Source organism: Motacilla alba, chromosome Z, assembly GCF_015832195.1.
Source record: "Motacilla alba alba isolate MOTALB_02 chromosome Z, Motacilla_alba_V1.0_pri, whole genome shotgun sequence".
NCBI lineage: Eukaryota > Metazoa > Chordata > Aves > Passeriformes > Motacillidae > Motacilla > Motacilla alba.
The window spans coordinates 1,089,214-1,112,471 of record NC_052046.1 but is presented as its reverse complement, the minus strand read 5'-3'; the positions used below and the strand labels follow the sequence as shown (position 1 = coordinate 1,112,471).

Below are 23,258 nucleotides of genomic sequence, written 5' to 3'. Positions count from 1 at the left end.
CTGGCCCAGGGTGCCCAGAGCAGCTGGGGCTGCCCCTGCATCCCTGGCAGTGTCCCAGGCCAGGCTGGATGAGGCTTGGAGCAGCCTGGGACAGTGGCAGGTGTCCCTGCCCATGGCTGGGGGTTGGAATGAGATGGGATTTGAGGTCCCTTTCCAACCCAAACCACTCTGTGTTTTTAGGAGCTTTTCCAACAAAAGCTAACTGTGCTACATGGCACTGCCATGCTATACCCAGATTAACCAAGGAGGGCAGTCAGAGCGGCCCCATCCCACAGCCAGAGGGGAGCTCCTGGTGGCAGGAGGAGGCAGGACGGTCCCTCAGGGATGCCACCCCCAGGCCGGGCCGGGCTCTCACCTCTTCCCCGCTGTACTGCTTCAGGCAGTGCAGCAGGCGGCAGGTGTTCGCCAGCCAGAACGACGTCATCTCAAAGTCATCCTGGTGCTTCTGCAGACACAAAGTGAAAACACGTCAGATCCCCCCCCTCCCTTTGAGTGGGGGGTGATGGCATCACAAAACTAACCAATTTTGAGTTTCCCCACCCATAAACAACCAGCTTTCCTTCTGCAGCTGGGCAATATTAGTTGTTCTTCCCTGCAAACTTTTTTTTTTTTAACCTCTAAATCCAAACAATTTTACGGCTAAGATCACAATTCTCCTTGCTCTTCTAAGAAGGGAGGCTCTAAGAGCAAATTGTCTTGAAAATCGCTGTGGGAGCTGAGTGTCACACTCTTGGACATGGTTATTACCATCTGACAGCCTCTCAACCCCAAGATGAGAGCAAATGGACACCTGCCTTCAGCACTTTCTTAACGCCGTTGATGGTGGAGGTGAGCAAGGAGTGCACCTTCTGGTCATCATTGATGTAATCTGCGTGTCTGATGCACATGTAGAGGATGTAAGCAGGAAGGCAGGGAACAGTAGCAGACACTGCCTGGGGCTTGAGATCTGGAAGATTTGGCAATCAAAAAAATGAAAGAGTTCACATAAAAAGCAAACTTAAATTTCCCCAATTGACAAGTGAAGCAGAGAATGCCAGAGCTGGAGTGTACCCAGGCAAAACTCTCTCCTCTCAGTCCTGGGGAAAATTATATTTTGGCTTTGCAACTTCCACCCCTCTCTGCAGAATGGACACACAGCCAGAGGTTCAGCTGCAGGACAGAGGGACTTGCCCCAGACCCTCAACACTCAGGCTTGGGAGGGCAGCCCTGCCTGCCCTGAGGTTTGTGACAATGCCCCATTTCTCCCTATGGATGCACAGGGGAGCCAGAGCTTCTCTACCTTGTAAAACCCTACCCCAGCAGCACACAAACCACCTCAGAACAGCTCCCTGAAGCTTTCAGGAATACCTCACACAATAAACCCTCTCCCTGAATTGATGACACATTAAATCACTTTCCCTCAAGGATACGGAATCCTAATGTCGGCTGTGGGCATTTGGAGTCTCTGAAGTACAAGCTTGTCTGATTAGGGGAACTTCAGTGCCCACAGCAATGGGCTAGCACTGCTCTGTGAACACTTTTTGGATCTTCACCAGGCTCTGCTGGGGTTGGAGTTGTAGTGAATATCTGCACCTTGCCAGGGAAGCCTGACTTCTGAAACAGCACTGAGTGAGGGGATGCTGCAGCAACTCTGACCAGCCTGTGCAGTGCAGAAAAGCTCACAAGTTCACTATCTGTTGTCTGTTGTTACCTCATAAACCGAGCTACCTGTGTTCCACTGCTGTGCCAGCCCCTAGGGGTCTGTCCTTCTGCCACCCCCTCCCCATCTATCACCTCATATGAAGCTCAGCAAGTTACTGCCTTTCTAAAAACTGTAGCCTTGCTTTGGGTTTCCCATTTTTTGCTGTCCCTAAGGGATTGTGTCCATCCTGGTCTGTCTGCTTGGTGCAGCACTACTTTACCTACCCAAACTGCCATCACCACAAACATGCAGCCCCAGAAGGGATTAATTGAGAAGACCTATTTGTCTACCTTAATTTTTTCATCTCAAGTTTACAAAATTCCCCAGGCACGAGAAGGAGCAGCCAGGCAGAGAGGCAGAGCAAATTCCCCACCTGTGATGAGGTTTCGGATGAGGAGTGGCTCATCTTCTTTGTAATATTCCAGCATGCCCTGAAAATCCTTCTCCTTCCTCTGGACAGCAACCTGCATGTTCCTCTCATGTGGCCTCCTCTCCACTGGCACCATTGTCTGGGATGCTGTGAAGAGAAAAGGTTACTGTCAACGCCTGGCTGGCACCTGGAAATCAACAACTATTCAGGCCCTCCACTGGCCTTAGTGCAGACACCAAGTCAAAAAGTTATATATTGAATTCCCAATAATGTCATCAGCTTTGACAGACTTATAAAAATATAAACAATCAGGTCCTGGATTACCAGTCCACAGAGTTCTGACTCTGAATGGCAGAAAAAGTGCAAAACTTGAACTTAGAAGAGGAGAAAATGAAGCCATGTTTTATTTTCCAAGAGACCACAGGCTAGAAGGTAGCAACCCTAGTGAATGATTTTCACAGAGCCAGGCAAAAAGCAGGCAGGCAATGCAAAATCCCTAAGTGTGGCATCTTCTGTCTGCCTGCAAATCTGCAAGCCACAGTGGAACACTGCTGAAGTGTAATAGAGCAGAAGAGACCAGCATGCAAATACTGCAGCAAGCAGCATGCAAATCACACTGACAGAGAGCAGCTGGGCGAGCCGTGGAAACCCTCCAGTTATTCAGCTTAATTTCACTTAATGCCTGGTTTCCAGAAATTAACTCATGAGAATGGGGCTCTCTGATTAATCACAGCTTCTCCAGAGAACAGGAGGTGCTTTCTATACAACACAGATGCCAGATTTAAGGTGATTTCTCATTAAGCAGAATATACATACACAATGTGATAGTAAAGGGTTATAATTCCCCCTTCAAAATTGACAGATCAGAACATTTTCCTGCTGGCCACTGGGCTCCTTTCTGTATCTCTGCATGGGTCACTGCATTGACTGCAATGACAGCAGAAAAGTTTCTTTAAATATCCTCCAAAGCCTAGTACAGGGTCAGTGTCAGCTCAGTGCCTGCTGCTAGTTCAGTGCCAGAACAAGCAAAATCTTACTTTCATAGAAAAAAAAAAAAAAAAAAAAAAAAAGAGGAAAAAGAAACCCAAACCCTGCAGCTCTCCAAGACTGGCCAAAGAAGTAAAATCCAAGTGCAGTTCCCCCAGCCCAGTGACTCCCAATGCACAGGTCACCTTCAAAATCTTGGACCTTCTTCATGTAAATCTTCAGCTGCTTCTTCAGTTTCTTTTCATTCTTTTCCAACTTTTCCAGCAATTCTTTAAGATCCTGAAAGACAGAAGATACATTTAAAAGAACGCCCAACATTAAACCCAAGAACAACTCACTTGGGGTGAGTTAGAGGCTGGAGTCTGGTCTGTGCATCACCAAGGTGTGGTGTGAGCATCTCAGCGGAAGAGGAGCACCACCCACAGCATTTAATCCTGGCTGTTAGTCACATTTAAACAGTTTTATTTAGATACTGGAGTTGTTGAAAAAACAGGAGGTGCTAACATTCCGTCCAGACTTTGCACACAGACACAGAAGGGGAGAAAGGGAAAATTTATGATCATCCAGGCCAATTTTTTGGAGTGGCAACTGCCTTTCCACACTTCCAATAAAAGCAAGTAAGATGAAAAGCCTGTGCTGCCTCCGTGCCTAACAGAGTAGAAGGGTCCCCAGTGATCTGATTTAGAAGGCTGTGCCACAAAGTAGACAGGCTTAAAAAAGCCTTTAAAAAAATTAAAAATAAAACATGTAGTCACAAAAGTCATACAGCCACAGAACATCAGCTCAAGGCCAAGTGCCAACACTCCCAAATGCACCAGTGGGAGATGCTGATGGATTCTGCAGAGTTTAGGAGGGGTGAAAGAGATCCCAGTGCCCTTCCCTCCCTGTATTGCTTCATATCTCCTTCTCTCAAACCACTTTTTGCTCTCTTTCTGTCTTTTCAGCACAGCCTCTTACCAGGTTTTCATTGGTCAGACGTGTAATTTCTTGCTGAAGTCCAAATTCCACCTGGACCTCTGGAGAGAGCTGCATAGTCTGCAGGAATGCCTGCTGCTGCTTCTCCAGCTCCTCTTGCATTAAATCCACCTGGTTTTTCAGAGCTTCCATCTCCTCCTCATGCTCCCTTCTCTGTTCCTGGAGCTGTGCTTCGAGCAACCTGAGAACAGGACCACACTGATCAGTCTGTGATGTCAGCATGATGGTAGTAACAACCATTTGAGTTTAGATCCTTCAAAATCAGCCCACTTGGGAAATACTCTGTCAACCTCCCTATAAAACTGATGAACAAGAAGCAATTATTGCCACACTAGTCTGTCATTTGCTATACTGCAGATTAAATACTTTTGAAATTAGGGGATATTAAACCAAAGGTTGGGATTTTTTAAAAATAAATCCCAAAGCACCCTTTTTTATTTAACTGCCTCAAACATCCAGGTTCCTTTACTTGCAAAGAGCAAATACATGGCAAGAAAGCAACACAGATCAATACCTGCAAGTTTTGTTCTCAAAAGCTCAACTTGAAGGACATTTGTTCCTGTGCTCCTTTCATGTCAAGCATAAATTCTCACTCTTGAAAACTGCCATTTGCTAAGCCAGAATGCCTTTTTAAATCCAGTAGAAAAATGATTCATCACTGAGATGTTAACTGCAGACACCCGTGCTGATGGTGATGGTGACAACCTGGCAGGTGACGTGGTAATTTATTTTAAGTGTCCCCTACCCTCTGCTACATGGAAATCTCTCTTCAGCCCACCAGCTCTTGCAGCAGTTGGTATGAGGACTCTGAGAGAGGACCACCAAGACAGAAACTACAAAGTATAGTCCCAGATTATCCAGGACAATGGTGGCCAAGAGAAGGAATGATCCAAGGCGACCACCAAGCCCCTGCCCCTGCTGCAGCTCACAGATGTGCCTGGTCAGAGCCATGGGTCACCTCACACCCAGCTCAGGGCCTTCTGACACTGGATGCAAACAGCAATCCTCAAAGATGAGGAGCATTCTGCTGTTGACAGCTCCCCACTGACCAGGACATGCACAGACACAGAGCTACAACTCACACTGGTCCACAGGGAAATTGATTGTGATCCACACCTGTCAGCTGTATCCCTACAGGAACAACTATGCATGGAATTTTGTTGTTGTTATTTTGGTGTTTTTCTGTAATAACTTTTTTATAAAAGAGTGCATGCTTTCAGAGAAGATTCCTGGATGAAAACTACTAATCATCCCCAGGTTGTTTTGTGTAGCTGTTTTTGTTCCCTTTAGAAAATTTAACAACACAGTCTCTACTCCCACATTCCAGCACAAGACAGAAAAGCATGTTTTCCACCTATAGAAACATGAGCAATAATGCAATAAAGCCTCATAATCCTGTCAGGAGTTTTATTCTTAAGAGGCTTGGAAAATACAGACCCACCATGAAATAAGTATTAAGTACTTAATTTTCATTTTATTTCTTCATACTAGGATTAGTTGGGACTCAGTCTGGATAATCTGTGGGACACCCTCAGAAGAACATGCTCCTTCTATGAACCTGGCTTCCTACTTTGCTTGGAAAAACACTTGAAATAATCTCTGTTATTTCTTCCTGTTACTGTCTGGTTTTACCCTGATACCTCTAGATGTGACCACTTTAGACTACTCTATGCAAAATACTGAATTTTTTAATTTCTTTAGTGTCCTTAAAACTTTAATAGAATCACATATATTGGAGCCCCATAACCACCAAGCACAGGGGTGCTGCAGGACAAGAATCCAGGAGGGATATTTGCCCAGAAGAGCAGGACCTGGGGAGGGCTGTGGAACAAGGGCACCCTGTGTCCACCACGTGCCTTTCTCACCCACAGACAACACATGGATGGGAGCACAAAATCCCCAGGATCATGCAAAGGTGACAGCACTGGGGCACAAGCGCAGACGCTCCCCTTCCAACAGGTCAAGGACTGGGAGAAAACACTTCTAAGAGGTGCCATGCCTTAGTGCAATTTGGGAGAAAAAAATAAAATGGGAGGGGTTTTTTGTCTTCTTGGAGATCCCAGCTTCCCAACCCCTCCATCACCCAATTTCCCATTACTGGATCACATCTCAGGTGTTAGTGACAACAGCCACCACCAGCAATGGCCAACTGGAACCATGACTCCTCTGAAAATTACAGGAGGGTCTCAATTCCTGAAGTCTGGAAATCCTACCTCCCGCTGCTCCCAGACAGGAGGACAGTGGGCCCTGTCCAGGACCACATGGCAACAGCAGAGCAAGAAAAAGAAACAAGAGGGCAAGGGAAAGGCAGGAGAAGGGAGAAGCAGCAGTGGGGAAAAACAGAAAGTGTTTGACCTGGCAACTTGCTTTAAACCTTGATAAGCCAAGCCGAGCTCTCCATCTTCATTGAGATAGCCCCAGTCCTCAGTCTTGCTAGAAATAAAGGACAGAATAAGGAATCAAGAGGACAGAGAAAGACAAAAGGTCAATTGAAAGAGAAGGGGAAAAGGTGCAGAAGCCTTATTGTTTCATTCACTATTAGTTTTCAGAGCACACTTTCATCACATTGCGTTTCTTTTTCCACCACAGGGAAGGAGAGCCCTGCCCTGGATGTGCCCTGTATGACATTTTAAAAACAAGTTTCTCCATCTCTTTCCCACTGCAGCAACTCCCACTGGTCTAAAGTAAACTCTATTCCTTCTACTTCAGCCAAGGGTTTCCTCAGCATTTAACTCAAACACATCAGTCTTTCCTCAGAGCAACCTTTGGTCCAAACACCACATGTATCCACACAAGATCAATCTCTGTACACATCCAGGCAGAATAATGGCCAGGAAAGTCTCATCTCACTTAAATACTTTTAGCAGTTGGCTTTTTTAGTCTCCTTTTAGCAGATTGTTTGGGGTTTTTCTTTCCAAGTTATATGAAGGAAAAAGCTGATTTATCTCCTTTAATGAGAGGCTGAACACATTGCAAATGAGTGATGTAAGCTGGTCAGCTTGACCAGAAACACTTGTTACAGCAAGATTTTACATGGCTTTGATGTCAGTTTAAAAAAATGTTTGTTTTAAGCAATAACAATTTTATAAGTAAGCAAGGAAACTGTCAAACTTAATGTATCATTACATTAAAAAAACCAAAAACAAAAAACCAAAACACAAAAAGAAGAAAGCCAAACACACATTTTGAAAAGAGCTGTAGCAGATGCCATTCCCCAGCAAGGGAATCTCTGCATATTTCAGTGGCAAAGCACATCAGACAAACATTCATGAGCACATTTTCACAGGAGGAGAGCAGTGAGAAATGAGGTGTTGCAGCACTGCTTTGAAGGGGCTCTGGAGGTGCCTCACCACCACAGACAGCTCGTGCATCCCTCCCGTGCCACTGCTCGAGCACAGCACTTCTCAAAACAGGCAAACATTTTCAGGCACTGACACTTGCAAAGTTCATCTGTTAGAGCCACATGTATGAATTTCAATTAAAACCTTGTTGCTATCCCATACGTAGCAGGTTTCCAAAAAAGGCTGACAGATACAAGGAGGTTTATTCGTCTCATTTGCATGAATTTGTTAGTAAAGTCTTTTTTTTGCTTCATATAATCTTATCAGGACATGTCCTCAGGCACTGAAAACCAAAGGAAAAAGCAGGAAGTGTCCCCACTATTTACTGCATATCAGAAACCTGTGAAATCTCACACGATGAGCAGCATTTTTAAAATATAGCCTCCTTGGAAATATAGCTTTCCTTCCTTTTTTAATTATAGGCATTGGGGTAAATGAGGAGAGCAGCTCAAGAAAATGCCATTATAAGATAAATATATAAAAAAATGCTGATTTAAGGTAAACCTGCACGGGGAAAAAAGCATTCAGTCCATCTCTATCAACACAGCACTGACTCAGAAATCACTGCACTCCTCCTTCTCCCAGAAGGTCACGTTGACCAAGATGTAAAAAGGGGTCCTTTCAACGTAGTTAGAGTAATTGGCATCTGAAATATAATTTCCTAAAATGCTGGGTCAATCCTGCTCTCAAATAAGGCTGGAGAGGAGTTAAAAGGGCTGATTCACAAAGCCTTTTATTCTCATCTTGGAGGCACAGGTCTGGGGAGCAGCAGGCCCTGCAGTCAGCAAACTGTCCTCATCAGAAGCAAAAAATTCCTGCCCAAACACTCCCCTGCCCTGTGAAAGCAGCTTAAAGGAGGTGTATGTAGCCCAAACCCAGAGATGTTGATTTCAGCATCTTCAGTAGATGATCCTCTCTTCCTAAAAAAGGGGCATTTCACTTTCAGACACAGATGGATGGTTTTTGTTTTAGGTGAAAGGAAAAATACTGTGCATCACAGACTAATCTACGGCAGAGTGGGAAGATACCCACTGCAGAGGGGGAGGCAGAGATATGGTATGATCTCCACATCATGGTCTCTCCCAGCTGCAAAAGCATCCCTCATATGAAGCCAGCACCTGCTCTTCACTTTGCACTGCACCTGCAGATGGGACTTGCCCAACAGGACAAAAAAAAAAAATCCATGTACTCAACAAAAATCACTTGGAAGCTACCATGGAAGCTAATTTCAAAGACACAGCCTGATTTACTTTGAGCTGCCAGGTTATTTATTATCTCTTAACACCATCACCCAGCCTCTTAGTGGTTCTGCGTTTCCACCAAGATCAGGCTTGAAAGAATGATCCCAAGAACTGAAACAGGGAACAAAAAGCCTACTTAGCTTTAGATTTGGTTACTGTAGGAGAAAAATGAGGTAGGAGCTAACTTGATTTCCCTCTTAGCAGCTGAAATTCAGCAAAATAAAAAAAAAAGGGAAAAATAAATTTTAAAAGCTGAGTTTAAGGCATTTATAAAGAAAGGGCTGATTTCAATTCGAACTTGCCCTTGACCTGGAATCAAAGGGCTTTCCTCTGGAAGCTTTTTGGAGAGAGAATTCCTGCATGGACAGGGTTAGCAGCACCTGGCAGAGTTCCTCCTGTTTTCCCTCACCTGTATTTAGAAGTGCTGCATGACATAGACATTGAGAGAACAAAGGGTTGATCTCCTACCAAAATAAAGCTATGCTGTGTCCTCAGCCTAAATAGCTAAGGCATGATGACTTGGAGCGAGGAGCAGCTCCTGTGTGGAACGAGGTTTTAACACATCCATAAGCCTGGCCTGGTGAAGAGCCTCCACGGGGTCAAAAAGCACCTTAGACTGGGGGTCAAAGAGCAGCTGACACCCCTGAGGGACTGGGCCATCCAGAGGAACCTGGACAAGCCCAAGCAGTGGCCCAAGGGAACCTCATGAGGTTTAACAAGGCCAAGCTCTGGAGCTGCACCTGGTCAGGGTAACCCCGGGATCAACCAGGGCTGGGGGTGAGCAGAGGGAGCAGCCCTGGGAGAAGGAGCTGGGGGTGCTGTGGGGGAGAGCTGGACCTGCCCCAGCCTGAACCCCCCTGCCCTGGGCTGAGCCCCAGCGTGGGCAGCAGGGCCGGGGGGATTGTGCCCCTCTGGCCCTGGGCTCGGGTGAGAGCCCACCTGCAGAGCTGCCCCAGCCCTGCTCCAACAGCACAAGGACGTGGAGCTGCTGGAGCCAGCGCAGAGGAGGCCACGGAGATGCTGCCAGGGCTGAGCCCCTCTGCTCTGCAGCCAGCCTGGCACAGCTGGGGCTGTTCAGCTGCACCAGAGAAGGCTCCAGGGACACCTGCGAGCCCCTGCCAGGGCCTGCAGGGGCTCCAGGAGAGCTGCCCAGGCACTGGGGACAAGGCATGCAGGGCCAGCAGCCAGGCAATGGCTTCCCAGGGCCAGAGGGCAGGCCCAGATGGGATATTGGGCAGGAATTGCTGGCTGGGAGGGTGGGCAGGCCCTGGCCCAGGGTGCCCAGAGCAGCTGTGGCTGTCCCTGCATCCCTGGCAGTGTCCCAGGCCAGGCTGGACAGGGCTTGGAGCAGCCTGGGACAGTGGAAGGTGTCCCTGCCCGTGGCAGGGGCTGGAACAGGATGAGCTTTATGGTCCCTTCCAACCCAAACCACTCTTTGAAAGAGAAATGGGAGTGTTTCTTGCAGAGAAGGTGAGAGGAAAAATGGCTCTTGCTTATAAATCCCACTTCAGAACTGCAATCCCACCAGAAAAGTTTCCTATTAAAATATGTATTGATCAAGATTAGAAAGGGAAGGCATTTCTGTTTCTCATGCTGACACCCTTCGGTATAGAGCTGTGTAAGTACAAATGCAAATTTTTGCTGGGGGAGGGACTGTTAATTTATGTCCACAAACACAATAATCTAGGCTCCCCAAGCATTTGTCTTCACCCATTTTATTGCCATCAACACCAGCCTACAGCTTATAAACCAACCCAATAAACAGACAACTGCACAGGGAACCTTGCAATGGGGAGGTCTGTGGCGCTTAATGAGCCACTGGATAAATCACTGCGGAAAACCAGAGTGAGAGCATATAGAGCTACTGCTGCTGTATCTCAAGAGCCAAGCTCCAGTCAAGCTTCACACGAGAGGCAGATGAGAGAATAATGAACTGACTCTGGAGACTGCAGATTTCCCCTCCCAAAACTCAAGAGACCAAAAACCACCAAGGAAAGATCACATGAACTTCTTAAAATTGCAGCTCACCCATGCAATTGCAAGGAAAGAGATTTGTACTGCTGTGGAAAATTAGATCCTGGAAACTTATAGGCCCTGGAGGGATTTAAAATCCATGTGGATGTGTCACATGGTTTAGTGCTGGCCTTTGCAGTGCTGAGGGAAGAGCTGAACCTCATGACATCTTTTTGAGCCTAAATGATTCTATGATTCAGTTCTTTCTGCAGAAGTCAAGTGCGGAAACCAGAATGGTGGGAAAGGACTGGAGCCTCCTGGCAGGAGGCACAGAAGGCAATGTGCACCAGTATGGCCAGATACCAATTCATGCTGGGGACCAGTGACACCCCTGGGTCAGACACCTTTCCTGTGGAAGCAGCAACCCTTATTTTGACTCCTTCACCAACCCCTGAACACAAACTAACCTGCCCTACGCACGCACACTGGAAAATTTAGGGAGTAATTAAAGCTGTGCCCAACAATGGTATTTCACATCTTGTATGAGCACCTACAGCTCCAGCAGAATGTTGGAAAGAAGGAAAAAGAAGGAAAGAAGAGAAAATTCATAGAATTCATTAAGTGACCAAAACCTACTCCTTGCTGCAGAAAGCACACTGAGCTCAACTGATTTACTGACAAGAATGTGATGTGCAAATTAATCTCATCATCTCTGCTGCAGGAGGGGCAGAAATCTCATCAGCAAGTTCACTTCAGGAAAGCAAATATTCAACAGCAAATTGAAAAAAACCACAAAGAGTAGTCCTGATCTAGCCAGACATGATGCCCAAGTGAGAAACCAATGTCAAAAGAGTCCTGGGCCCAACAATCCCCACTGCTGCAGGCCTCCAGACCTGGTGAAAGCTGGCAGAACAGCCTGGGCAGAGCCTCAGTCCAGCCACCAGGGTTTTGAGCTCCACTTAAATGGGCCCTTCCTCATATTCATACAGGTGTCAATAAAATCCTCATTAAGTCAGGTCCCAGCCTGGAATGTTAACAACCTTCTGCAACCACTTTACAAAGTAGCAAACCATATTGTGTTATTAAAAGCCATTAATCCACAATGGCTGGGTCTTCTTCCTTGCTGAATGCAAATTATTTAGAGGGTAAAAAGCTTCAAACATCTGTATTTGTCAAGAGAAAAAAAACCCAAAAAACATTCAATTTCCTTGAAGTAAAATAAAAATTTACTTTTCATATTATCTTGCTGTTTAATCCATGTAATTTTTTTCTTCTTGAAAGATACTGCTTTATTATTTTATATCCTCCTGGGCAGCTGCAAGGAGTGATTTAGTGCTTGGCAATATCAGCCCATTGTTACTGCCAGGACAGACAGATGTTCAAAGTATTAATCCTCACTGAGGTAAACCAGCAATAAAACAGTTGTTCCTGACACTCAGTTTGGGTGCAAGAAAATCAATAATGTGAGTGTTTCCAGGGAATACAGCATGTTTGTTAGCTCAGTCAACCACAGTGGGCTTTTGCCTCTGGAAAAACCAGAAGGGAACTGTGGCATTTTCCCAACACAGTATGAGATACCTGAGGAGCAACTGAGGGAGCTGGGGGTGTTCAGCCTGGAGAAAAGGAGACTCTGGGGTGGCCTTATCACTCTCTACAACTCCCTGAAAGGTGGTTGCAGTCAGGTGGGATCTCTTTCTCCAGGCAGCAACTGACAGAACCAGAGGACACAGTCTCAAGCTGTGCCAAGGGAAATACAGGTTGGATATTAGGAAAAAGTTTTTTACATAAAGAGTGATAAAGTTGTAGAATGGCCTGCCTGGAGGAGGTGGTGGAGTCACCATCCCTGGATGTGTTTAAACAAAAACTGGATGTGGCACTCAGTGCAATGGTTTAGTTGAGGTGTTGGGGCTGGGTTGGACTCGATGATCTTGAAGGTCTCTTCCAAGCTAGTTATTCTGTGAATTCTGTGAAATAAATACAACTACAATCCCAAATTTTAGTCTTCCTGCTATTTCCATACTGGAAGCAAAGTAAAAACTCGGTTTTGCTCACTTCCATGCTTGCCTTTCCACCTGCTCAGTATCTGAATGATCTTAAAGGTCTCTTTTGACCCAAACCATTCTGGGATTCTACAATTCCGTAAGATGCGTGTCCTTGGTTTCACCTTTATGGCCCACCCTTGAGTCCACAGCACAATGCAGAGGCTGGCAGCCCTCTAGAACACATTGACTTTGGTGTGGATCCCTCTGTCACACAGAGTCCCCCCGTGCTGGAGAGGTGTGTGCCACACTTACCGGTTGGTCTCGCACATGCCCTGGTAGGCTTCGATCGCGTCCTCCTGGTCAACGTGCCGGTCACTGTTGGGCCAGCTGGCATTGGGGGAGATGCTCTCCTAAAGCAGATGTGCAAAACAGCAGCGTGACTTCCTGCTTTAACACTCTGCCCAGCTCTACGAGTTCCTGACACCAAACAACTCTCAACTGTTCTATTAAAAGCATCCCTGGGGCATCCACCACACTACTGAGTTTCTATTAATCCACACACACGCATCAGGAGGGATAAGAGATGGAAGAAAGATGCAGTGAACTTGGGAAGAGGGTAAGCAGGGTGCTTAGCTTGGTCTGAAATACAAAACACACCAAAACCTTGAGGAATGATAAGACAGCAAATCAATAAACATGGAGTTTCTGGAAAATGTGCCCTTCCATGTGCTCTAAATACAAATCCCATCCCAGCTGTTTGAGACACAGGTTCCCTTCTTGACTGCATGTAAGAAGAAACACATTACAGCTCTACCAGCCCTAAGTGAGCAGAATCTGGTCTAGAAATTCTTTTCCCTCACCCTATTTCCTTGCAGGAAAAGATTATTGCTGCAAAACATCACCAGAAACATGCTGAACCACACACATTGGTGCAGGGGTGGCGTGGGCTGGCTTACCCTCATCACGTATGGGGGTAGGCACCCTACAGCAGTACCATGATAGTCCTGGGCTGTCTGAAATGCCAGGAGCTGCATTTCATCCCCAGGCAGGACATCCTGTATCCCTGCACAACCCCCATAACCTCCCTGTGCCATCCTGCCCACCAGAGCAGGAATGGCATTGCTTAGGCAGCCGGTGAATCTCCACCAACAGAGGGGAAGAAGGAAAAGAGAAAATCCATTACCCTCTCCTTTACCATGTTTTTCCCCGTCTCTTTCTGCTGGGCTGCCTTCATGATCTGCGACCTGAGGATGAGCACCTCCTCCTTGCGCACCTCCAGCTCCTCGTTGGCCGATTTCAGCTGGTTCAGGAGGAGGTTGTAGCCGTCCTGCACGTCGTTGGAAGAGTTGTTCTGGGTGGCGTGGTCTGCAATGGCCTTCCTCAGCTCATTGAGCTCATTTTTCAGCTTCTTGTTCTCCGACTCCAGCTCTTGCCTCTGGAAAACACCGAGCCATTAAGCAGTTGAGATAAACTGCCCTGTGGTGCCTCGTCCTCTTCTGAGATGCCTCTAGGCTGACTCAATTATCGATGGTTACAGATCAATGCAAGCCAGGATCTGGGTTTTGCTGCCAGCCCAGCCATCTGTGGTTCAGGGAAGGTTTTTGCTTTAGTCAGCAGCCTGTTGCTATTTAATAACACTACAGGGTGACCCGGGGTGTTTTTAGTTTGTTGACACTATTTCTAAACACAATAGCATGCTGTTAAAGAAGCTAAGCATACTCTTTTCACCTCCACCTCTTTTCCTTCTGAATCAATAAATCACACAACCCTCATAACATTCAGCTCACCTTTCATATTCATTAGATAAGCTGGAAGATGCTTGTTTGCCCAAACCATCATCATGGCAGGCATGCCTTAGGTGAGCCACGGGTCTCTGAGTTCCCTCTTCTTTTCTCATACACTTTGTAATTCCCCCACCCCAGTACAGTGTTTATAGCTGGAGGATTTCCTCACCCTGATGTCTCCTCAGCCACTGGCGTTTGCTAGGCAGACACTTGTGTTTCACTGTGCTAGTTTGATGCCAGCTGATTCTCCTGAATAACAACATCTTAGCTGAGATAACTGAAGGGCTCATTCACTTCTGCGTGGCAGCAGAAGACAGAGGAATAGAGCTCTAGCAGCTAGGAGAGCCTTTATTTTAGTCTGTCACCACAAAGCTTTGTTTGCAGGTGGCAGCACAACATTTGGCAGCTCCTGGCCACCACCCAAAACCCAGCTGGAGAATCCCTGTTGGGTGAAGAGCAGCTTTGCTGCTGCACACGGTGCAATCACAGAATGGTTTGGGTTGGAAGGGACCTTAAAGCTCATCCAGTTCCACCCCCTGCCATGGGCAGGGACACCTTCCAGTAGCCCAGGCTGCTCCAAGCCCCATCTAACCTAGCCTTGGACACTTCCAGGGATCCAGGAGTAACTTTTCTGGGAAACCTGCACCAGAGCCTCACCACCCTCACAGCCAAGATCTTCTTCCCAATATCCCATCTGAATCTACCCTCTTCAAGCTTAAAACCATCAGTCCTTGCTGTGGGTCGCAGACTGGCTGTGAGCCAGACTCCTTGGAGTCCTGTTCACAACAAACCACCTCCCTTTGCATGATCCTCCACCCCTGGCTGCTGCATGGTGCCACCCAGGAGTGCTCCCTCTCGTCCCCATGCCCCCAGACTTCTCAGGCAACACCAAACCCTGACAGGACCCTTATCCAACACAGCACAAACCAACAGCCCTACACATGAGCTGACAAAGTCTGCTGTCTGATGAGGAGTCAGCTCTTGCCTAGGGACCAACCCCCATCCATGTGGATTCTCCAGTGTCTACAACAGCACAAAATCATCCCCACTGTCACCCACGTGCTTCATCTTCCTGCTGCTTACTGAGCCTTCCCACGGCTTCCTTTCACAACCCCTCCTATCTCTGGGATATCTGCTTCATTATCAGCTTGGGCTGAGTCAAGCTAATGAATCCAAAAATGGCTGGGGGGGATGGGGGCAATTTATATCATTTACACAGTGTGCAGCTAGCACAGCTGTGTAAACCCCATTTCCATAGGAAACGGGTGTTGTAATTATAAATCCTTACAAATTATAAATAGCATGGCTTATCACAGCAGAGGTGTGAGGAGAATAGCTGATCTGGCATTTGGGCAGCATGCTCCTAGCTGAACAGACAACACCAGTAATGGGGCATACTCAGGTACTTTAGACCATCTGTCATGAAAAAAACAAAAGGATAAGAAATGCCTTAGATCCATCAAATCTGGTTAATTCCACATTAACCATGTATGTGAGGCATGGGCTTTTCTGTTTTTTCAGTAAGTGGTGTTGAAAGCAGGAGTTGGAAGTGTGTGTGTGTGGTGGGAATTGGTATCAAACTGGGTTTAACTCTTCCTGCTACATGGAGAAGCATCACCCCTCACTGATGGTGAAAGCAGTTACTTGCTTTTCTACTAAAATAACTCTTCTGTGTGTTTTGTTATTTGCTGGGTAAGACCTCTGCTTTCCTTTTTCTTGACCTCCATCCTCCTCCTCTTCGTGTCCCTTTTTCCCCTCTGTTTTTTATAATGAGTCAGCCACACTGCTAACTCCAAGGCCTGGTCATTTCAAGCTCTGGTTAGAAACTGTGGGAATCTATAAAATTAGAGGGTTTTGGGAAAGACCTTGGAACCAAGAAGACTTTTTTGAACAGTGACTTGTAATTATTATCAGATAGGACTTAAGCCCTTTGAACTGATTAGACTCTCACAGCATTAAAATTGCTGTGTTGTAATATAGCAATGCTTAGTGCAAGCAAAATGATGCTTTAAGTAATAAGCAGATATATTATAGTAAAGCTATGAAATGCAAAATAGTTAATAAACAACACAGTTATGAAGGTTTTTTCAGGTGAACCGAGAGGGGGAATTGTGGGAATCCATAAAATCAGAGGGTTTTGGGAAAGTTGCAAAAGGCAGGCCTCAGGGACAGCAGAGCTGTGATTAGAGCTAAGCAGTAGCCATGAGAATGGTCAGCAGAAAAATTATGTAAGAAGTAGAAAAGTAAGGACAAATAGAACAATAATCTGTGTATTAACACTTGTCTAGAATAACTCCCTAAGCTGCAGAAAAGTATATCCAGAGAGATATTAGGAAGTTCTAAGCTTAATAATGGAGCTCTGTGCATTGTGTTTTAAGGCTTACAAACAGGATTGTATTCTAAATAAGCAAGCATTGTTTTAAGCAAAGGTACATGTACTTATAGTGATTGGATAGAACTACTGTCAATATGCTTTTGCTTTGTGTGATTGGTCAAAAAACTTATGAAGTTGTAACATTAAGTTCTTTGTCTGCTACCTGGGATGTGAGCTGTTGGCATCTTCCCATTGTCATAACCATGTCATGAGACTGATGCTGGGAAATAAAATAGCTGAAGGCACATTCCTAGCAGTCCCATCCTGTTCGTGACTTGTACATAGCCCCTGGCTGGTGGTAAGAAACAAAGCCAAGAAGACCAAGAAGAAAGCAAATACCAATAACCCTGCACCAAGAGCCCCTACCATGCACTCCTTTCAAAATTTACATTTAAGTTAATTCCTTGCTCCTTTCTTTGTGGATTTCATAGAGCAACATTGAAACACCTTCTGTTCTCAGCTCACACACCCTTTTTGCATCAGCACTTGCCGTGGAAGATCAGAAGCTAAAATAAAATGCTATGGATGTGGAAAGAGATTTCTACTGGCCAAGTGAAAAATGCTCTTTCTTCAGCATAGTCCAGTCATGCTGATTTATTTGACAAATATCTGACAAATAAATTCGACCAAAAAATTTTACAGTCAGGATGCACTGAACTTGAACTCGCACTTGTCCCAGCCTATGCAGTGTTAAACAGCTCTGACAGGGGTCCCCTGTCACTAATGGTGATGGAAATAGCTTCACTCCTTAGCAAAGGGCCTACAGAGCAGTGCTGGGTGCAGTGTGAGCCTGCCTAAGTCACAGGTTAGCACTGCCATGCCAGGATTTTGCTCCCTCTCTTCTCTTCTGGTACTCTGCAGGAAAAGAAAATTAAATCCTCTATGCAGCTCATTTATGAAGAGCTGCCAATTCTAAGGGATGAAACGAGTGAGAAACTGAATTATGCGTCTTGCTCCTGCTTGGAATCCTAGAATGTGTGAGTTAGGAAGGGCCTTTAAGGCCATCTCATCCAGCTGCAGGGACAGCTGCCACTAGAACAGGTTGCTCAGGAACACGGAGTCAGAGCAAGGGCTCCTTGGTGCCTTCATTCCCACTGCCACTTTCCCAGCTTGAAAAAACAAGGAAAACACATTTTTCACTGGCATGTCTGAGGGACATAACTCCCTGTTTTGTATTCCTGGATAATGATTAACCAAACATCTGGCTGGGTGTATTTTGGGACAGCATCTTCTGAGAAATGTATTTCTCCATTACAAAGGACAGGTAAATTTAAATTGCCTGCAAATTTATTTAAATTGCCTGTAAATTTATCAGTGTTAGCTCAAGTTTCACACATTTCAGTCTTACAAAACTAAAAAAATCAGATGAGCCTCTCTAACAGAGCACTGTGCCTCACTCACTTCCCTCCATCAGAATCTGCATCAAGAACAGGCTCTCCACCAGATGCTAAATCCAAAGGCAAATCCCTGCCATCATGGGTGTCATGACAGTAATAATTATAGTAATAATTACACCAAGACACCAAGCTGGAGGACAGCAGACACCTGTGAAGTATCAGACCATGTGCTGGTTGCAGAAGCCAAACCTGCACAGCCATCCAGTAGCACCCACACCTTGTATTGTCCCGCTTGAGGGGCTGGGAGTGTCCAAAAATGTCTGAAATGGGACATAAAGTACGGAATCTTACTTTAAAATAGTGAGAAAATAGTTTGTAAGTTAAGGAACCTTAAAGCTCATCTTGTCCAAACTGAAAGAGAGAACGTTTAGATAAGAAAGGAGGAAAAAAATTCCTGTCTGTGAGAGTGGTGAGGCCCTGCCTGGCACAGGGTGCCCAGAGGAGCTGTGTCTGCCCCTGGATCCCGGGAAGTGTCCCAGGCCAGTTGGGAGCAGCCTGGTGCAGGGGAAGGTGTCCCTGTCCATGGCTGACTAACTGGTACCTCACCAGCCATTCAAGAGCATCCACAGAAAGACTGTCCTGTGTGTGAGCTTTTAGGCACCTCAGACTGTTTCCCCAAGATAAAGTCTTTTTAAGCTGGTAAAAATGAAAAATAAACATATGCACAAGAAACTCTTAAAGGAACCAGAGACAGTATAAATATTTGAGATATAAATTAGCAGGAGAAAGAGAAGGGAAGAATAGCTTTGTCATAGCCTTGGAAGCAGCTGTCAAGGGGGAGGGAGGGAAAAGAAGCCTTCAAAATCAGCAGTAAGTCACTCTTGCATTGCAGACAGAGACTTCAGGCTGTGTCCTGTGTTCAGATGTGGGGAGAACAGCAGGGAGGTGTATTTGTCTCTCTTTTTCAGTGTCCGTCTCAGGAAAACACTCCTAGAGGAAATGTGAATTCCCTGCAGGTTCATTTTCCATTTATTTCAGACTAAAGTTTAAAGAATCCTGCATTTTTAGCAACACATACCACCTATTCTTATGAAATAGTATTAACATTAATTTGTTAAAAATTTAACATTCAACTTTTTTTTTTTTTTTTATTTTGTTAGATATGTAGAACTATGAATGCTAGTATGTCAGTATGCAGAAAGTAGGAAAACCCAAAATTAGTATTTCCACTCTGAACATCCAGGGTTAAACCTTGAAGAAAACACAGTTTGTGAACTCATACAGAACTCAGAATTCCAGAAGCCATTTAAGGAGGTGGTGGGTCTCATCTGCTGGGTTTCCCCCTTCTAAACTGCAACTCCATTTTGCTTTACAAGGTCAAGAAACTTAAACCTTCCACAAGTATGTTTAACCAGCTGGAAGGCGCTTGGGCAGTGATCTGGCCATGCTTCTTCTTCAAGGGGCTATGGAGAGGTGCTAAGGAAATTCAGGGGGGTTTCCCTCCATCACAAACAGCACAGAGCTACACCAATATCATGCTAGGAAAATAAAATTGGATTATTAAGTGTCATAAAAATCTACTGATACTCTAAGGGCTTAGTGAGGGTTGCACATCCTTTCCATCTCTAATTTCTGATTTTTTATTTTTTTTTTTGCATCCTTCAGAGGAGATGATGCAGAAGGAAAAATTGATATTACTACTGACAGATGGTTTAGCATCATGCTATTCTGGAAAACATATGTTCCTCTGGATTTCTCAGTTACATTGCAATATTTGTTAAGGGGATAGGAATGTCAGAAAGGTAGGTCTGCACCGAAAAAAACGCCAGCATAAAAAAATTCCCATAAAACGCTATCCTAGGGACTGGTTTTCTGAGGATAAGCAGGACATAAAAATTGGTCTAAGACAGTTAAGGCCAGAAGTGTTAGAATACATTTAGAGCGGGAGGATAGAACCCACAGAAGCTGTGGTAGGAGCCCAGGAGGTTTCAGTTGCTCACAAGGAGAAAGTGATGGGGACACAAACTGTCAGGATTTAGAGCTTGGGGGCAAGACAAATTCTAGGGTAGGGTAATGCTGAGAAGACACAGGATGGCTGTGGTCATCCAGCACCTCTGCTGGGAGGTGGAGCCATTTAAGGAGGCTCAAGTCACTCCACAGATTTATCTGTGTTTGACCTGAGTGGCACCTTGGGATAGCACTGAAGGTGGGCTAAGAAGCAGAGGTGGAGCCTGGAACAAGAAGCAGCCCATAAGAATTTACCTGGTGCAAAGCCAACTGCTGAGACCTGCAGCGCCCATCAAAGGGAGCCCAACAAAATCCCAGAGGGAATACCTGCTGTGGAAAACGCCCCCTTCACCATGAGTGGGTTTGTTACCTCCATGGATGACTCGGAGACAGGTAAATCAGCAGAAAACAGATGTCACCCCAGAGGGAAACATAGGTGAGCCCATCTCATGCCCGGGAGCAGATGGAAAGCTACAGTTTTCCAACTGCCCTCTCTAACAGAGCTGATTACAGCAGGTTTTGGATTATTATCATGTTCACACCATTTGTTTGGGCTGCTGGAGCCATGGAATAGGTTACAGCACTAAGGAGAAGCCTCTCACTCACCTTCAGGCTGTTGTATGCAAAATCTTCATGTTCTGAAGCCACTTCAGTCTTTATTTCAATTACCTGTGCAGATTAAAGTGTAAATTTTTATTGAGGAACTGGCACACAGCACAGGGTAGCTGGGCATGTCTCCATCAGCATTCAGCCCTGCTGGCCAGCTCAACCATAATAATGTCATTAATTGCCCTCAGACAGCATCCCAGCAACACCAGTGGGGCAGAGGACACTCCAAGAGAAAACGGTTTAATCTCTCATTAATATCTTGACAACTGTGCCTCGCTGCAGCTTTCAAACAATGACAGTCATTAAGGGAACAATCTCCAACACAGCAGTTGGAAAACAGGTTTTTAATCCTCCTGCAGCGGGAATGAGAGGCTGGGGAAGTCTCCCCTTTCAGGTGTTTCCTGCAAATTGCTAGGGGTGATCAATAAGGATATCTAGTGAGGCAAGTAAATAATTACTGTTGATGATTTTGTTGAGTCTCCTACTGCATTTGTTCTAAGGTAAACTGATCTCACACTGGAGAGTAATAACGAAAATAATTCCCAAACAAAGCAACAGAAGGCCAAGAAATTCCAAATATGTGTCCAAGAGGGATGGCATTTTCCCAGCAATTTGTAAAGAGTATCTTCAGTGCTTCAGGACACCAAGCACACAGCAGCACTGCTGTTTCATAGCACACTCTGGCCTCTGACAAGCCACAGAGCCTTGGCTACAGATGGCAGGGAAAGCACACACAAGAGAACTGCTGTTAAAACCCCCCAACCCAGCAGTCAGCTCACCACAACCTAGAGAGATGCATTTTCAGACTCACAGATTCCTGTCCACTGAGTTACCTCTGGGCTGGCAGTAATCTTAATTTTTTTTAAATATGCATGTTTTTAATTTGCGTTCAAGCAAGTTAACTCAAATTTTAGGAAGTTTGGGGTTGTTTTTGGTTTGGGTTTTTTTTGTGGTTTTTTTTTTTTTTTTTTTCACAAGGAAGGAAGAATACAGCAAAAGACTATCCCTGCCTTACAACAGAAATTAAGAACCCATTCTTCTAACAGCTATCCTGACATTTCTGATTTACTAAACTTTTAACCTGTATTCATTTCTATGACCATTACTGAGGGAAAAAACCTAACCAAGACACACAGATGATAATAAAATCAAACTGGGGACACCAGTCTGACTGACATGCGTGTGAAGTGCTTTTCAGCTGATGCCACACTCTTCTGGATGGGGGGAAGCCAGGACAGCAAAGAAATGCTTGAATAACAGAACACATCCAAAAGGGAGGGTTGTTGAATATGCAGAGTGCCACATGTGAGACACAGGGTCAGTGCTGGTGGAATAACGTGTGCCAAAATTGATTCCACATTTCATTGCTTTCAAGAAGCTTAAGATACTGCCCTAAATACTTTATAACCAGTTTGTTTAAACAAATAAATAAAGCAGTTCTCCTGTCCAATTGTCCTCAGCGGACAAAAAAAAAAAAGTTTATCTCCATTTTCCAGATGGATTTGTAGCCTCTTATGTTGAACTTGTCACTCTCAAAGCTGAATTCCTACATCATGTGGCCTCAGGCAATCAAGGAAAGCCAGTTACAAATATGAAATATGAGTATCCATGAAAAGATGCCACTTGCCTGGGATTTCTTGCTGTCTTGCTCCTTTTTGTCCAGCTGGGCTTGCAGCTTCTTCCTCTCCAGCTCAAGCTCCCTCACTCGCTTCTGTAGCTTTAGGAAGAGGGTCATGTCCATGGCTGCTTTCTCCATCCCAATCTCCTGGAGAAGGACAGGAGGGAGGGAAAAAAAGAGAAGACCTCCGTGTCAAATTCTACACCCATGCACAGTGCCAGATGCACCCTGCCTGTACATCAGCCACAGCCAGGAACAAGAGCATCCTGAGAAACACATGTACTTCCAAAGAGCAAATCCACATTTTAAACACCTATTTTTAGTGTCAGTAAAATACCTGGCATGTTTTGATACATCACTGAATGCTGAACAGCCCAACAGATAAGTAAGTGATGGGGCTAAGAACATCAAAAATGTCCCTTTCAGTCAAGTGTTTATTTGTTGGGGATTTTTAACTGCCTGCACCTGGAATATTTTATATGAAACCATTGTCAATACTGATTATTTTGGCTTCAGAAAATGCGTTCAGAGCTGTTCAAAAATACCAAAGCAATTTAATGCAGCAGCCAGCAGAGGGAAACGGGGGCTTCTGCAGATGTGTATTGGGACACAAAATATGGTCCTGCAAGGGCAGGGCCGACCCTAGGGACACTGATCACCTGTAAGTGCTCAAGAGTCAGAAAAGTGGAGTTTAAAAAGCAGCCTATTCTATCAGATGTAAGTAAAAAACACATTTCCCTTTTCCACAGGATTCTTGATAGCCAAGGAATAATTTGTGCTGCTCTTTTCTGCATTAGGAGACTGTTGATTTGATTGCAAGGCTGTGCTGGCCAGCAAAGCATCCATGAAAATGCATGGGAATGAAAATGCTCGGGGCAAGAGGCCAATGAATTTTGGTGTCCTTGCAGAGAGGGATCATGATACAGTCATGATCCATCAGTGCTGGGTGTAACTGCTGTGATGAATTTTCATCAGTCTTCAAGCTGGTATAGCCCAAAG

General features: G+C 45.4%; 1 protein-coding gene across 1 annotated transcript in view; it reads right to left on the bottom strand.

The window, feature by feature from the left end:
• Positions 1-23,258, bottom strand: part of MYO5B (myosin VB) — a gene marked incomplete at its 5' end in the record, with an annotated part of 99,866 nt that overhangs the window by 9,930 nt on the left and 66,678 nt on the right. The window contains 10 exons of the mRNA XM_038124351.1: positions 356-445; positions 795-946; positions 2,055-2,198; positions 3,224-3,317; positions 3,996-4,194; positions 6,369-6,446; positions 12,843-12,940; positions 13,714-13,965; positions 20,639-20,701; positions 22,269-22,406. Of these exons, the coding sequence (XP_037980279.1) occupies positions 356-445; positions 795-946; positions 2,055-2,198; positions 3,224-3,317; positions 3,996-4,194; positions 6,369-6,446; positions 12,843-12,940; positions 13,714-13,965; positions 20,639-20,701; positions 22,269-22,406 (1,308 nt within the window). The remainder of the gene's footprint in view (positions 1-355; positions 446-794; positions 947-2,054; positions 2,199-3,223; positions 3,318-3,995; positions 4,195-6,368; positions 6,447-12,842; positions 12,941-13,713; positions 13,966-20,638; positions 20,702-22,268; positions 22,407-23,258) is intronic.